The sequence below is a fragment of the Sebastes umbrosus genome, chromosome 9 (assembly GCF_015220745.1).
Source record: "Sebastes umbrosus isolate fSebUmb1 chromosome 9, fSebUmb1.pri, whole genome shotgun sequence".
NCBI lineage: Eukaryota > Metazoa > Chordata > Actinopteri > Perciformes > Sebastidae > Sebastes > Sebastes umbrosus.
This window is the reverse complement of record NC_051277.1, coordinates 27,224,300-27,239,155: the sequence shown is the minus strand read 5'-3', so window position 1 is coordinate 27,239,155 and position 14,856 is coordinate 27,224,300. Positions and strand designations below refer to the sequence as shown.

General features: G+C 41.2%; 1 protein-coding gene across 2 annotated transcripts; it reads right to left on the bottom strand.

The window, feature by feature from the left end:
* Positions 1-1,172: 1,172 nt before the first annotated feature.
* Positions 1,173-14,419, bottom strand: smad5 (SMAD family member 5). 2 transcript variants are annotated; one of them, XM_037780518.1, is made up of 7 exons: positions 14,189-14,419; positions 9,307-10,249; positions 7,573-7,869; positions 5,701-5,808; positions 3,555-3,776; positions 3,190-3,446; positions 1,173-2,263 (listed from the first exon to the last, which is right to left on the bottom strand). In XM_037780518.1, exons 2-7 carry the CDS (start codon positions 9,707-9,709, stop codon positions 2,120-2,122), a joined length of 1,431 nt encoding a protein of 476 aa, XP_037636446.1. In that variant the 5' UTR covers positions 9,710-10,249; positions 14,189-14,419; the 3' UTR covers positions 1,173-2,119. The 2 variants fall into 2 exon arrangements, with proteins under 2 accessions (XP_037636446.1, XP_037636445.1); XM_037780517.1 differs by lacking the exon at positions 14,189-14,419 and adding an exon at positions 13,463-13,651.
* Between the last annotated feature and the right edge of the window lie 437 nt (positions 14,420-14,856).

Sequence of the window (14,856 nt, the reverse complement as noted above, 5' to 3'; positions counted from 1 at the left end):
CTGTCTCTGACGCTGCTAACTACAGGAATTTATAATTGAATATCCACTGGGTTAAGGTTTGGTCTTTCCGGCAGACACTGTTTGTAATCAGTAATGTAAATGAAGGGTCAGGGTATTCATTAAACCAGTAGTAGGCCATCATTTAGCAGATCCACAAGTGATAAATCAAGGGTTGGCTTTCATCCAAAGGCTTCTTCAGTTCTTCAGCTAATCAAGCATAGTTAACCCTAGCACCGAATGTGGCTTTCTGAAACATGCATTCTATATTTGGATTAGGATTACTTCTTAGTTAAAATAATAATAAAAAAAAGATCAACAGTTGATCAATGTTAACTTCCTTAACAAATCAATAGAAGCAGAACAAGAAAACATTCAAATAAATATAACAAAATACATGGGCAATGGGCATCAATTGGTAATTAACCCAAAGTTGATGTAAAGAACAATATCACAATAACAGTATCTGTTAGTTCTATTGTAGTTAAAATCTAGCCCCACAACACACTAAATATATATAAAAATATAGCATCATGCAGTTAGGCTGATATGTGTTATACCAGTTTTATTCCCCCCCCCCCCCCATTTGTTTACAGAATATAACTTATCAGCATTTGTAATTCTCCACACAGCAGGATCATCTCCTTTGAATGAGGACTTTACACTGAGAATGTGACTGTTTTGCCATTCATCATTCAAGTTTTCTATTGCAACCAATACATGTTTTTAATTAAACATGTATTTGATAATCATAAAGAACACTATTATTGAGAGCCACAGTAGATTTCTTGATACTCCGAAAGCTTTACAGCAAATAGAAACAAGCTGTAGGCTTTGTTGTTAAAATTCCCTCGTCTTTGTTTGTTGTGATGCTTTTATGGTTTTGCCATGGCGACAACACATTTTAAAACTGTGATCAGTGTTGCTTGTATTTTTTAACAACGTCTACATCTAATACCCGCTATTCAAACAAGTATAAGCATAGGTAGACCAATATTCAATGGAGAAAATTGGGTGGTAAAGTGTTGAAAATCTATCATTATAAATGACTATACACATGCCTGGTATTATTGTTGTTACTGTTGATCTATCCTGACATTTCCACAATTAAGATGCATTTGCATCTTGCCAAGTATTACTAAAATGTAAAGAACAAACAGAAAAAAATAAACAAATCATTGTTACCAAATAACCTGTTTATTTCATTGAGCTAATTAAGTCAATTATCTATCAACATAATGCCTTGGTACCCACATCAAAATTTAATATGCCTCCACAAAATCCATGAGTGCACAACATTGTTAATACAGTGAGTATGGAAAATACAGTCCCCTCTTACTTGAACTCGAGAGCACAAACAAGAATCAATAATGATGATGTCCATTGTCTGATTATATCATAAATGACTACTTCTATTGCAATAGATGTAACATTCACAATGTTGTTAGCTTATGGCATGTTAAACACGTTCAGTGATTGATCTCCCATATCAAAAGGTTGGCGTACATAACCTTGTTAAAAGGCAGTAGCTCAGTGTTCATTTCTAGCAGTAGAGACTATAAAAAGAAAGCATTTGTTATATCTGAGCCTAATGGTAAACATAATCGTGTCTATATCTTAAATTGTAAATATCTGACGTTGAGACGACAATGTAAGAAAAGTGTTCAGTAAAATTTCAATTTGTCTGTCGGACATAAGGCAGTAGAGTAGTGAAACAGTTTTGCTACATTATAAACTACACATACAGAGAATTAAAAACATTGGAGAAAACAATAAAAACTTGATGCAAAAATTAACATTTGACAGATTCAAATGTGACGATGAGGCCCTCGATTCTTGCAGGTGTTGCAACGTTGTCGAGCAGTAGTGTGTCCATGCCGTTACTGCTCCTTGGGCGCTCCTTATTCCTCTCTTTCTCCAGGTATTTGCTTGTAACGTTACTCTGTTTCAACGGCTGTTGCTGTTGTTGAATTTACAGCCAAGAGTTCAATATCCCTTCCCAAAGTTAGTGTAAACAGTTCAGCCATTAAGACCACCTTAAATTATAAATCACTGAGGGGGGAGGAAAGAAAAGTAAAACAAAAAAGTAGAAAGGATCTCCCAAGCTCCCACAAGTCCATCATTAGGACACAGAGGAGATTGGGTTGAGAGGCGAACCCATTTGTGTTAGCACCTTGTCCAGCCACTGGAGGGGCCCGTGCAGGTGCACCTCGATCCAGCAGGGGGTGCTGGTGACATCCTGTCGGTGATACTCAGCTCCCCAGCCCTGTGAGGAGACACAACACATTTAACACTGATTATGATGATGTTTGCCTCTAGTTAAAGTGGGGGTAGGCAGAATATTTTTGGCTTAATTGGGCAAAAATTCCATAATAACATTTCAGAATATTGCAATTCAAGTGTTCTGAGAGAAAAATAGACTTTCTGCACCTCCTCGTGGCTCTGTTTTCAGGCTTTAAAAATATAGCCCGTGATGGGAGACATTGACCAATCACAGGTCATTTCATTGAGAGAGCGTTCCTATTGGCTGTTCACTCAACAGAGGCAGCTGTCAATCACTCGCGAACTCTGATCAAACTAGGCAGCGCTGATCAAATATGAATCAATATTGTGTTACTGTAATGCCTATTTCTCACGAATTTTTTTTTCATAAACATCTTGTAGTGTACTGTTTAGCTATAAAATGAGAAAGTTTGGGACCCAGCAGCCATGTTGAGCTCAGTTGAGGAAATACCAAGCACTGCCCACCAGCCGGAGCAAACTTTCTCATTTTACAGCTAAACAGTACACTATAAGATGTTTCTGAAAACACTTGAGGTGAGAAATAGGTATTACAGTAACAGAATCTTGATTCATATTTGATCAGCGCTGCCTAGTTTGACCGTTTGATCGGAGTTTGAGAGTGATTGACACCTACTCAGAGACGGCAAGGCTCAAGCTCGGCTCTGATTGGTTGTTTTCCTCCGATCTTTGAGATGCCATTAGGAGCACCGGAGGACACAGAGGCACATGATTTTTTTCAGATTACCTGTCTCATGGACTACTGTCAGGATATAGTGACTGTTGTATAAAAATAACTTTTTTTTTTTCATCATATTTGTTCCAATTCTACCCAGTGCAGCTTTAAAAGAAAGGGTGAGACATGTGCAGCTGTGCCTCCCCTGTCTTTTACTTAGATCACGAAGGCCTTACCTTGACAAAGCTCATCCTAATGGTACACATCTTGGTAAGCTCATAGACGGCCTCGAAGCCGTGGTTGACCGACTGGGCCAGAAGCTGAGCAAACTCCTGGTTGTTGAAGATCTTGAGGCTGCATCCACTGGGGATCTTGCAGACGGTGGTGGGGTGGAAGCCGTGGTGGTAGTTACAGTTACGGCTCTGGACAAAAATGCTGGTGTCGCTGAGGCACTCTGCGTACACCTCTCCTCCCACGTAGTACAGGTGCACTCCTGGTTAACAGAGACACACAACTGACGGTCAGGACATTCAAACCACAAGAAATGTACGCCTCATCAACCTGCTTCCTCTGCTGCTGCATGTGTGACTGATAGTCGTACCTTTGCCGATGTGTCTGCGGGTGTTCTCGATCGTCGAGTTGCGGTTGACGTTGGACAGCAGTCCGAGGCAGAAGCGGTTCTTGTTGTTTGACGGGTCGGTGAAGCCATCCACCAGCACGCTGGTTGACGAGGCGTGGTATGCCTCGCCTACGCGATTGTTGAGTTCGTAGTAGACGATGGAGCACCAGTGGCTCGGCTCCTCGTACTCCACTGGTTGCACGTCTAGGGAATTGCACAACAGGTGAGTCATAAACTTAGCTGATGACATCATTATCAAACACAAATCTTCTAGTTGGCATAAGACATTGATTGAGATGTATTGTACAAAGCAATATGGTTTTAGTTACAGAGAATGCATTTAGGCAGTGTGGGACTGTGAACTGGCACTATGAATCTATTCTATCTATTAAATATTTCACAGTTCAAACAAAACTTAACACAAAATCATACAGTATACTGGCATATAAACACGTATAAAGCCTTGTTAACACCATTGGGACAGGATTCATTATTTAACAAGGTTAAACTGGATAACTGTAGTTAACAAGAGCGAAGCGGCACGTTAACACTATTTCATACAGTGCAAAGAATTTAATTAAAGACAATTAAATCTCTTAACTATATTGTATAAGATTTGCAATTTGTATTTTTTAATTTTGACTTTTGTAGTTTGTTTGAGGCTCTCTTCTCTCCACTAATACAAAATAGTAGGCCTGTACTCGACCAAAGAGATTCTTAGTCAACTAACGGTTTTGTCGTCAAATCGGTTAATTGATTTAATCAACAGATCTGTAAAACTGAGTTTCTCCACAAAGAATCAAACAAAAGCCCCATTTTAAATTTTGCACTTACCAGAGATGTGCTCATAAGTTTCTTAGAAATAAATCATTCAGCAGACTAATCAACTAAAGAAACCTTAGTTGACTAAGACCAAAACGACCGATTAGCCAACTAAGAGGGGGCAGACCTACAAAATATTATAGAAACATTCAGAGAAAGGAATGATACCTCAGGTTAGTTTTTTTTAATGTAGAGGTTTTAGTCAGACACATCTGAACTGCTTTGCAAATTTTAATGTGGGGAAAAAATAATAATGTTTGATCAGACTTGGCAAATATTCAATATTAAAGGCCTCAGATTTGGGGCAAAAAATATGATGAGGATATTCTTGTCCTCACAAACTTTTAGACATGGAACGTACCAAATAACGGCATATGTGGTATTAAAATGTAACTCCCTCATTCAATGAGACCACAGCAGTGGTGCAGCCGGTACTGGCTTTACTTTTGCAGCAATTCATTGTCATGGGTAGTGCCCGGCATTCAGATGCAGGAACAAATATGTCGAGAAGGAGGGAACATTTTTACATCAATTTTCCAGAGTAGTCAAATCGTGCCTCAAGTATACTGTAAGGGGCCGTACACATGCCGTGTTTTTTTGCGCCCTCAGATCCACTGTCAAGATCAATGTAGACGCGTGGAAGGCGTACTCAAACACGAGAGCGACACCGTTCCAACTTTTGGAACGCTGCAGTGCACCGCATGTCATGTGACGAGGAACAACCAATCACAGTCGGCAGATACCTTTTCTTTCTTCTGTAAATATCAGTCTACAGTAAATATATGGAGGAGAAGTTAATCATTTTAGTGCAGAACTACCCAGAGCATTACACCTGTCCCAAGGACTATTTTACTGGCTTCACCCTTTCTGTCAAAGGACGTCACATCTGGTTGAAAGGTGAGCCAAATTGACACATACAAATGGAGCTGTAAAGCTACTGTGAGGGATTTACGGTGCTGCAAAGCCAATTTTGTTTTAACCATGTTTAGCTTAGTCAGTGAAGCTTTTACGGCTAAATTACTGCGACTTAATCGTTGTCATTGCAGCACATAGGTTTTGTTTTCTTAGTAATGGCAGGCATAACAGGAGCGCAACCCCTCAAGCACCTTGGAAACAAAAAAACAAAAAAACGGCCCGGCTGGTGTTTTCCACATGTTTTAAGTCGCGGCATGTGTACGGCCCCATAACTGCTGTGCAGCATCTTGGACTTCCATGAGTCTTCAAACTGTACTTCCCGGTTGGTATTTCATCCTCTCACAGTCGGGTATTTTTACTGGTGTAGTGCTATTCCTCACACACTCCTCACCTCCTCTGGCCATGTTCTGTGGCACCAGGCTGCTGCTCGTCTCCATGGACTGGCTCTCCTTGCCCAGCTGCTCGTCAGGGGGCATGTAGGCTGGGGGTGGGGTGTCAGCTGAGACATTAAGAGAGCAGTTAGTGAGGATGAGACCAGTTGTTGCTGCTGGCAAATAGTCTTACACACACACACAAACACACATCTCCCTAGACTCGGACAATCATCACAGGATCTGTACCCCGGAAATGGTGTCAGATTTCACATATCCCTCACTTGCTAAGCCACATGCTAACCCATTCCCGACAGAGATGCAATATGAGCTTTCCAAGCCCATAGTGAGGCACACAGAAAAAAACAATGCAGTAAACCGCCACTTAGATAGCAGTGAGGAAACTTCGATGATTACGAGTATAGACAAATAACCATCAGGGCTTTTCAGCACAAATCCTAAAATCCTAAATTGCAGTGAAAAACTTTTTCTGCCCGACTGCCTGCAGCCATCGGATGTGTCAGCAGATCTGGACTGGAGCAGAATAGAGCACTAGTCACCAGACACACACACACAAGTACAACCCAAATAGTCAAAAGGTATTTCTCCAATATATCAAGACTATTGAACATGACAGAAAAGGAATGTCTCAGTTAAGTCTTCATGTTAGATGCATCTGTTCTGTCTCCAGTCAGCAACAATGACAAAGAGAGGCTGCCTGGTCCACTGAGTTAGTGCCTTGCCAGCAGCCAGCAGTGCTGGCTGTGGAGGACTCTGCTTAGCTGGCATTTCCTTTGTTCTCATTTGGGGGTTAAGCTTGATTTGGATGAATATAAGAATTTGACCTGGTTAGAGTACTGTTAAAAGCATGTTTCCTTGCATAGTGATGAAGTTAACGCATTTACAAAAATTCCTTTTAACGCCACTAATCTCTTTTACACATTAACACAACTTGCAATTTTTAGGTTGTAGTGGGCTCAGTTTTAAAGCTGGTTCTAAATCTAGACTATCTAATATGGAATAATGTTAAACTAGAAAACCTAAAGAATCCATTGGTACCAACCGTGTCATACTAGTTTGTCGTAAAGAGGGTTAAATAACGCTCCAAACTTGCGCTAAATTTTGGCGAGGAAAAAATTGGCATGGCCACTTTCAAAGGGGTCCCTTGACCTCTGACCTCAAGATATGTGAATGAAAATGGGTTCTATGGGTACCTACGAGTCTCCCATTTACAGATATGCCCACTTAATGATAATCACATGCAGTTTTGGGCAAGTCATAGTCAAGTCAGCACACTGACAGCTGTTGTTGCCTGTTGGGCTTGAGTTTGCCATGTTATGATTTGGACATATTTTTTATGTTAAATGCAGTACCTGTGAGGGTTTCTGGACAATATTTGTCATTGTTTTGTATTGTTAATTGATTTCCAATAATAAATATATACATATTTGCATATAGCAAGCATATTTGCCCACTCCCATGTTGATAAGAGTATTAAATACTTCATCGTAATTAACTATTGACAATCATGCGATTAACCACGATTCAATATTTTAATCGATTGACAGCCCTAGTTTAAAACCATTAGTAATTATAGAAGATGGAATTGTGTGATATTCTAGTAAAAAATTCACTAAAATCAATGCTTCAATGTGCTACACCCACAATTTCCCTAGACTGGGAGATTTGTAAATGATACGCATATTAAAATGAAATTTCTCTGATAAAAGTAACAACACTATGAAATCATTTTTCCTTACATTACACAACTTAAAAACAAAAATCACCAGAGACTCGTGTCCTCTTGTTGGCTACTTGAGAGCAACAATCCAGAAAAACACAATAGTTTGGCACCATGCCCAGGGTCAGGTACATGAGTGTATTTGGCGTACCTGGGAGCTGGAATGGACTGGAGGGCCCCGAGCTGGCAGGAGAGTTTGGATAAGTACCGCTGCTGGCTGGAGAAGGGGGATAAGGAGAGTTGGGAGAGATGGGAAAAGTTCCACCTCCACCTCCTACGCCACCGCCGGTGCTGCTGCCGCCCCCGCTGTGTGGCTGCTGGAAGGACTCTGGAAAGGTGGCGTTCAGGGGCATGTGCGGCTCATTGTGGGTGAGGTTGCGGAACTGTACCAGCAAGCTGTGCTGTGGGTTGAACTCGCTGTGCCGCGGTACCAGGACAGGAGGGAGCACTGGATGGTGGAGCAGAGAAGGCAGGGGAGGAAAATGAGTTGGGCGTGAATGGCGTGGGAATGAAGCAAAGGTATTTTCTTATCATTTAGAAAACTAAGGGATCTTTATATGCAAGGAGCCCATGTCTACCACACACGTCTGAACAGAAAACCTGTTTGAAGTATGATTTTTATTGTACTTAAATGCGTTTCCATGTTAATAATGTATCCATTCCATTATTAACAAGGAAACGTTGCCAGTGCTGAGAAGCTCTTGATGGGCATGCTCTCAGAAAAGTAGCCGCTGTGCACACTTGTGTGTAACACCAGGGATGGAACTACCAATTTATTTCTTGATTCACCATTTGACCTATAAAAAGGTCAGAAAACAGCCCCTCACAATTGCTGAAATCTAATTCTACTTTCATCAAATTTTGAAGCATTTATTTTTAACATACAGCCAATATCAGTAGCATTTCTTTGTTTTGATAAACAAAAAAAAATACACATAATCCCAACACATGTCTTGAAATACAGAACAATGCCAAACACCAACACTTCTGCATTCCTCAAAAGCCACTTTAGACCTTGGTAAAGATATAACCACAGAGGTCATCCACATTTATTTTCATTTTCAACTTCGTCATTAGGATAGAGTGTGTATCCCCAGCCTTGATTATCATCTCCTAAGTGACTTTAAGTGTCATGGCTCCAAGGCTGTCCCTTCCAAACTACCCAGTGAGCTTTGCTTTAAATGATATGACGTGCGGCCTCTCCTGACCGACATGAGATCCATAATATCCTTGAACTGGTCAATACAGAGCTGGCAGTCCCAAACCAGTCTAATGTCAGAAAGGCTGTCCCCTCAGGGTCATCCGGGAGTGTGTTTGTGATATGTGTGAGTGACAGAAAGAGAGTGAGAGAAGAGGTAGTGATGAGAAAGTGCTGGGAGTTTAGCCTGAGTGGTTTATGCATTTAGTAAGCCACTCTCTGATGCCACACCCCATCTGGAGTGCCTAGAAGCATATAATCTAATAAGACTCCAAAAGAGCTAGTGATATTGATTTTCTGTGAAATGGAGGGGGTGGGGGAACAGGCTCGTGTGATGACAGCCTCCTGACCTCTGTGGATTTGTTTACCAGCTCCCCAGTTTACTCATAGTTCCAGCTATGGGAAGTGCACAGCTCCACACTGGTCTAATAGGTCTCATATTTTGCGTTACATTACATGACTGTGCCTTATTGAACACCCCTTTTTACAAAAGTTAATGTGAATGGGAACACGTGCCATTTAAGTCTTTCATCTAAAGTTGAGAATTTAAATATAATTTGTTTCAGTTGGACAAATAATATCGTTAGGAGTATGTGTTAAACATTAACTTTCCAGAATTAAAAAATAACCTGAAGCTAAGTCGATATTTTTTGACTGACCCTATTTGGAGAAAGTGCGAGTACCTACCAGGACTCTCCACTCGCTTGTAGTGATATGGGTTGATGCAGACCTCCTTCTGCTTGGAGCCAAACGGGTACTCACACACCTCCAGGGGCTTGAGCTCGTGGTGGGACTGGAGGTCCGGCCAGCGCCACACTCGGCAGTAGATTACATGAGGCAGACCTTTCCTGTGGGAAACCTGTAGCCGGCCGTCCAGTGATCGTGGAATGGTAACGCACTTGCTGGTCTGCCCGGGGCAGCTCAGAGCTTTCTCCAGGTCCTCCATGGCGCCTTTCTTCTTCTTCAGCTTTTTCACAAGCGCGTCCACCGCCTTCTCCGCCCATTTCTCCTCCTCGTCTCCCTGCTTCCAGCCGAGCAGGCGCTTGACTGCGGGGCTCGTGAAGGAGAAGAGACTGGACATGGTGGTCATGCTGGATGCTGCAGTGTAGAGAAAAAGGGAGGACCTCTGTGCTCACTCCAGGGGGGACCAAGGGGGTCGAGGAGTCCCCTGCTGATGATCTCAATTAGTAGCCTACAACAATGTTGGAACGTGTGGTCAACAAGAGAAACCACTTAAGTGTGTGAATGTGAGTGTGTGTAAGTATGAGAGGCCAACAGAGATGAGGGGTGGGGTAGGGAAGAGGAGGCTTTAGCCTTGTCTGACCAAGGACAGGAAGCAGGGGAGGGAGGGGAGTCAGCAAGCAGGACGCAGCTGCTGCTGCTCAGGAAGGGCCCTGCAGCAAGCGGTCCGAAGTCGGGTCACCACCGCTGATGGAGGGAGGGGGGTGCAGGCTGCAGGAGCGGAGATCAGGACCTCTGTCGAACTGACGCGATGCAGCAGGTCTCACCGGTGCAAGATGACAGACTTAAAATAAGGAAGACGCTGCTTCTCAACAACAACAAGTCCCAGCTCCTCTCCGGGTTGTCTTCTCCAACCAGAGCACAGTCAGTGTTCTACTCCACCAGCCTTCTGCAAAACAGAAAAGAGAGCAGACGCGTGTAAAGATCAGAAACACATGCATTTGTTTGGCATTATATTGATAAACAAGCAAATATTCCTAACATTTGTAAATAATATTAAATTTTTTAGTTCCAATTATAAATAAAGTCTGAATCTCAGCACAGCATGTGACAAACGGGATGATCAAAAAGCCCTTTGTCCCCTTTTTGATCTGACACATCTCTTCCATAAAGAGACTCAGTCTTTGCTGAAACTTGGATGACGCAATTATCTGATAGGTGTCGCATGTAGAACTTGCAGACAGTCATACATATGAAAAGACAAACATGAGGAGAAACACTCTTACAGCCAAACAAATGGCCCCAACCAACATGCATGCAGACAGCGTCTAATATGAGAACTGTATGTATTCAGCAATATGAAACGCTGTAGTGTCAAAATGTGGAATGGATAATTTCAAACAGTTAAACTGCGATTGATTTGTGAATTAATGTGAAGTAACTAGTAAAACACATTTTCTCTCATGGTGCTTGGGGTGATAAGGGGGAATAGATATTCATTAATTCATAAACTGTTCCCGGCACTATTTTTAAAATGCCATAATGACCAGAATCTCTATTTTGGTCAGCGTATTTGGTTCATATTAGGGCTGGGCAATATGACAATATATATTAAATAGTGAGGATGCCAGCAGAGACAAAGCACCTGTTACATTAAATATCTATTCATTAATAAGTACAGCCATTTGTAAATGCTGTCGTGGCAAAAGATGCAACCTATTGCCTGGTTTGTGTGCCGCCAGACAGGAATAAATAAATAAATAAAATTTAAACTCAAATTAGTGAGAAATAAATAAAGCTCCTTTTATTTACTATATTGATAATAATATGAATTATGGTTAAAAGTATCCATCAGCCATGTCTCATTGCGCAACCATAAGTCACACAAAAATGTATCACTGAATCACCTCCATAAAAATGTATGTAGTATTGCTTCAGGATGTCTAATGATTGCCCCCCAACAAACTACTGTTTCCACCTACTCATGTAGAGATACTGAGTGTTTCAAACCATCTTCCTGACGCACAACTCCACTAATGAAATGCTGTGATATCTGACACTTCAGTCCATATCATGCAGCCCCAGCAGACAGTCAAACACATGTAGCCTGCAGCAGCAGCAGCTGTTTGGGGGCTTGTGAAACCGGCCTTAGTCAAAAAGGATGTGACCACAAAGAGCTGCTTCCTCCCTCATCCCATCTCTGCCCCGATCCCTCCCTTCCATGCACACAGCTGTCCAACAGCACTGCACCCACTTCCACTACTCATTGTTCTACATGCACATGAAAGCGGAGGGAAACCTCCTGAAGTGGAACATGTAGGCATACACAAAAATGACCAGCCTGTGAGGTTTTTTTTCTGACATTCACTACCAGACTATGTTCCAGCAGCTGTTTCCACATATCCTGATCAGTCAGAGATCTGGATGCAGCTAGGCCTCTTTTAGACTGGATCGGCAGTGATTCATCAGTTCATTGTAAAGGGTGAGCAATGCCAAATAATAGATTTCGACATAAGGACATGTCCAATCTTCCTGAAACGAGCAGAAACAAACTGTTTGACGAACACGTCGTAGATATAACCTGAATGGACATGCCGATTTGCATCTGAATGACTAACCCTTCAGATAAAGCTGATCATCTCTACACGCTGATAACAGTTCACACTGATAGCTCTTTGTGTTTTCACCATCAAAGACATCAAAAGGCTGAAAATAAAATCAATCTTGGCCCAAACATACTTCCACATGGCCACATTTTGAAAGGGGGTTTTGGGGGAGAAGTGAAGCCCCTGACTTACTGATCATTGCCTAAATTAACTGTAACGTGATTAAAGATGGTTTGTGGTCCGTCCTACAAAAATCACTGAGTCCTCAGAATTCCTGAGCATGTGATACAAACTTACAACAAAGAGTATGTTTTTATTCTGTATTGTTTTTTATCTTGATGTTTGCACTATTTTAACTTATGTAAAGCACTTTGTAACTATGTTTGGAAATGTGCTATACAAATAAAGTTGTATTATTATTTTTTATTATTATATTATATATGTTTTAAAAAATGCAGTCTCAAGAATTCTCCAAATTGACACATTGTTCAATCACAGCCTTGCTAAATAAATAGGACTACAGTCTAAAAGAGAGGCAAAGTGTTTTTGGAAACCATGTGATATAATATCATACTGAGAATCAATACTCATCTGCAGCCCTTTCCAAAAAGCCAAAACCACTCCATGCTATTTGGAAAAGAAGCAAACTGGTAGTGGTAATTCAACAAATATCATCCAAACATCTGCTGTTATATTGGCCTGAATACGTTGTTTCAAGGAGAGGAAAACATGCAGATTCTCATAATTGTTTGTGATGGTGGGAGTAGATCCCCTCCAATATGTACTTTAAAGAAAACATGACCTGCTCCTGCACACACTTTTCTTCTTTATTAGTCAACGTTTCGGTCAACAAGGACCTTCATCAGGACATTAAAGAGTTGTTTATCACAGCCTGGTGTCTTCTGAGTAAGCTAAACTAATAAGGCCGTCATTCTTGCTTTAACAAAGTCTACACATTGGGAAAAACTCAAGAACAACACTTTCTCGGTGTGAGATCTACCTGTAAATGCTTGACAAGTCTGAAGTGAACAGACAATATGGAGTAGTAACGTTGAGCACCCCCACCCAGAGAAACACAGAGAAGAGACTCAGAAACACCCAACAATACACTACACAAACAGCAGTACAAAGATATACTTTAACGCTTCTCTAATTTAACTATGCCACTAAAACACATTATTTCAGTTAGCTAACCCTGGTATGTAGCATGCTGATGCTAACTAGCTGAGCTAACGTTAAACTAGTTTAGCTTAAACTTACATCTCAACTCTCAACATCTAGTTCAACAGTTTTACTCTTAAAGACGGTGTTTCCTCTTTAAAATGTAACTTTAACTATCGTTTTCTACCTCTTAACGGTGAGTTAAAGTGACTTCACCCCTCTTCTTCCTCCTCTTCCTCCATTCCTCAAACTTTTCTAACTCCTCACAGCCGAGGCTAATGCTAAGCTAAGCTAAGCTAGCCGTTAGCCCAGTGAGCCTCTGCTGATGAAGCTCACTGCACTTCATTTACACTCTTTTATAATGAAACTAATTACATACTCGCTTAGTCACATACCTTTACCAGTGCACACAAGCCATGGCAATTGTGTTTTCTTGTTAGGTTTAGTGTTTGTAGTCCCTACTCAAAGGTTTTCTCTGGTTTTCCCCGGTTTCTTGCCTCCGTCTCTCCGTGCCATGTCCTCCAGATCCCTCACACTAGTAGACTACTGGGGAGGCGGAGTGCAGATCACTCCGCGCTGCTGACAAACTAGTGCTCGCTTTGGTGCTACAGCAGAGGGGGGATTTATTACTTATTGCCTAAAACGTACTACAATAAGCTATAACAGCTTTTATATTTTTTTTTTTCCAAAGGCAGTATATGCAATGGTGAACCTTTGGAAACATTGATTGGCTTTCCTTGCGCAAAGATTGTTCCGAGTGGACAAACTTTTTTTCCACCTTTGACACTAATAGCTAGATTATTACGACTATTAACACCATAACAGCGGAAAATTTAACAATTTAATTGCCTAAAACGTACTACAATAAAGCTATAACAGCTCTTTTATATATATTTTTTCCAAAAGCAGTATATTTAATGGCGAACCTTTCCAAACATTGATTTCCTTGCGCAAAGATAAATGTTCCGATTGAACAAACCTTTTCCACCTTTGACAGTTAATAGCTAGATTATCACGGCTATTAACTCCATAACAGCTGGAAATTTAACAATTTAAACATCAGTACTAAACTTTTAAAAGCGTTTTTATCACGTTTCAGTGCATGAAGTTGTGATTCTTACGGTGGTCGTGCTGCGGCTCTGGGACGTCTCACAAGTTGCTGGCTCCACTCAGTCTGGAGCTCTGCGGTCTGTTGTATTGTTGTCCTTTGTGCTCACTTGTTCCACGCTTCAACACTCCCAAGCGTTATTAACCCATTTGACTTTAATTAAACTAATTAATAATTGCTATTCCACACCCATTTCCGTAGAAGAAGAACCGCTACTCTCTCTCTCTCTCTGTTTCTCTGGCAGGACAATGTTGGGAGTCTTCATTCAGTCTTGAGATTCCTCATGAAATGCAGTGTGCATGTTCAACCACTAGTGGGAGACCTACACACACTTTAGGGCTGTTAAAGGTATATTTACAACATCCAAATTTACCAAGTAGTAAAATGCACTATTACAGTAATAAAACTTTATTCTCTTGATTCCATCCCTGAAGTGTTGGCCTCTCCCATCCCCTGCAGGCAGAGATGTAACATGTGTGATTAAAGCAGCAGTGTGTAGAAATGGAGCAAAAATGATTTAAAAAAGTTATTTCTATAAAATGGTCACTATATCCTGGCAGTAGTGCATGAGACAGGTGATCTGAAAAAAAAAACATGTGCCTCTGTGGGCGCTCTTAATGGCATCTGCAAGATTTCACAGACTCAATCACTCGCAAACTCTGATCGAACGGTCAAACTAGG

Bases quoted from the DNA above. Each gene is read 5' to 3' on its own strand.
- smad5 (XM_037780518.1), bottom strand. From the start codon at position 9,709: ATGACCACCATGTCCAGTCTCTTCTCCTTCACGAGCCCCGCAGTCAAG. The intron at 3,777-5,700 runs GTGAGGAGTGTG...GCAATTCCCTAG, and splicing joins ACAGAACATGGCCAGAGGAG to ACGTGCAACCAGTGGAGTAC. The intron at 3,447-3,554 runs GTACGACTATCA...TCTGTTAACCAG, and splicing joins CCGCAGACACATCGGCAAAG to GAGTGCACCTGTACTACGTG.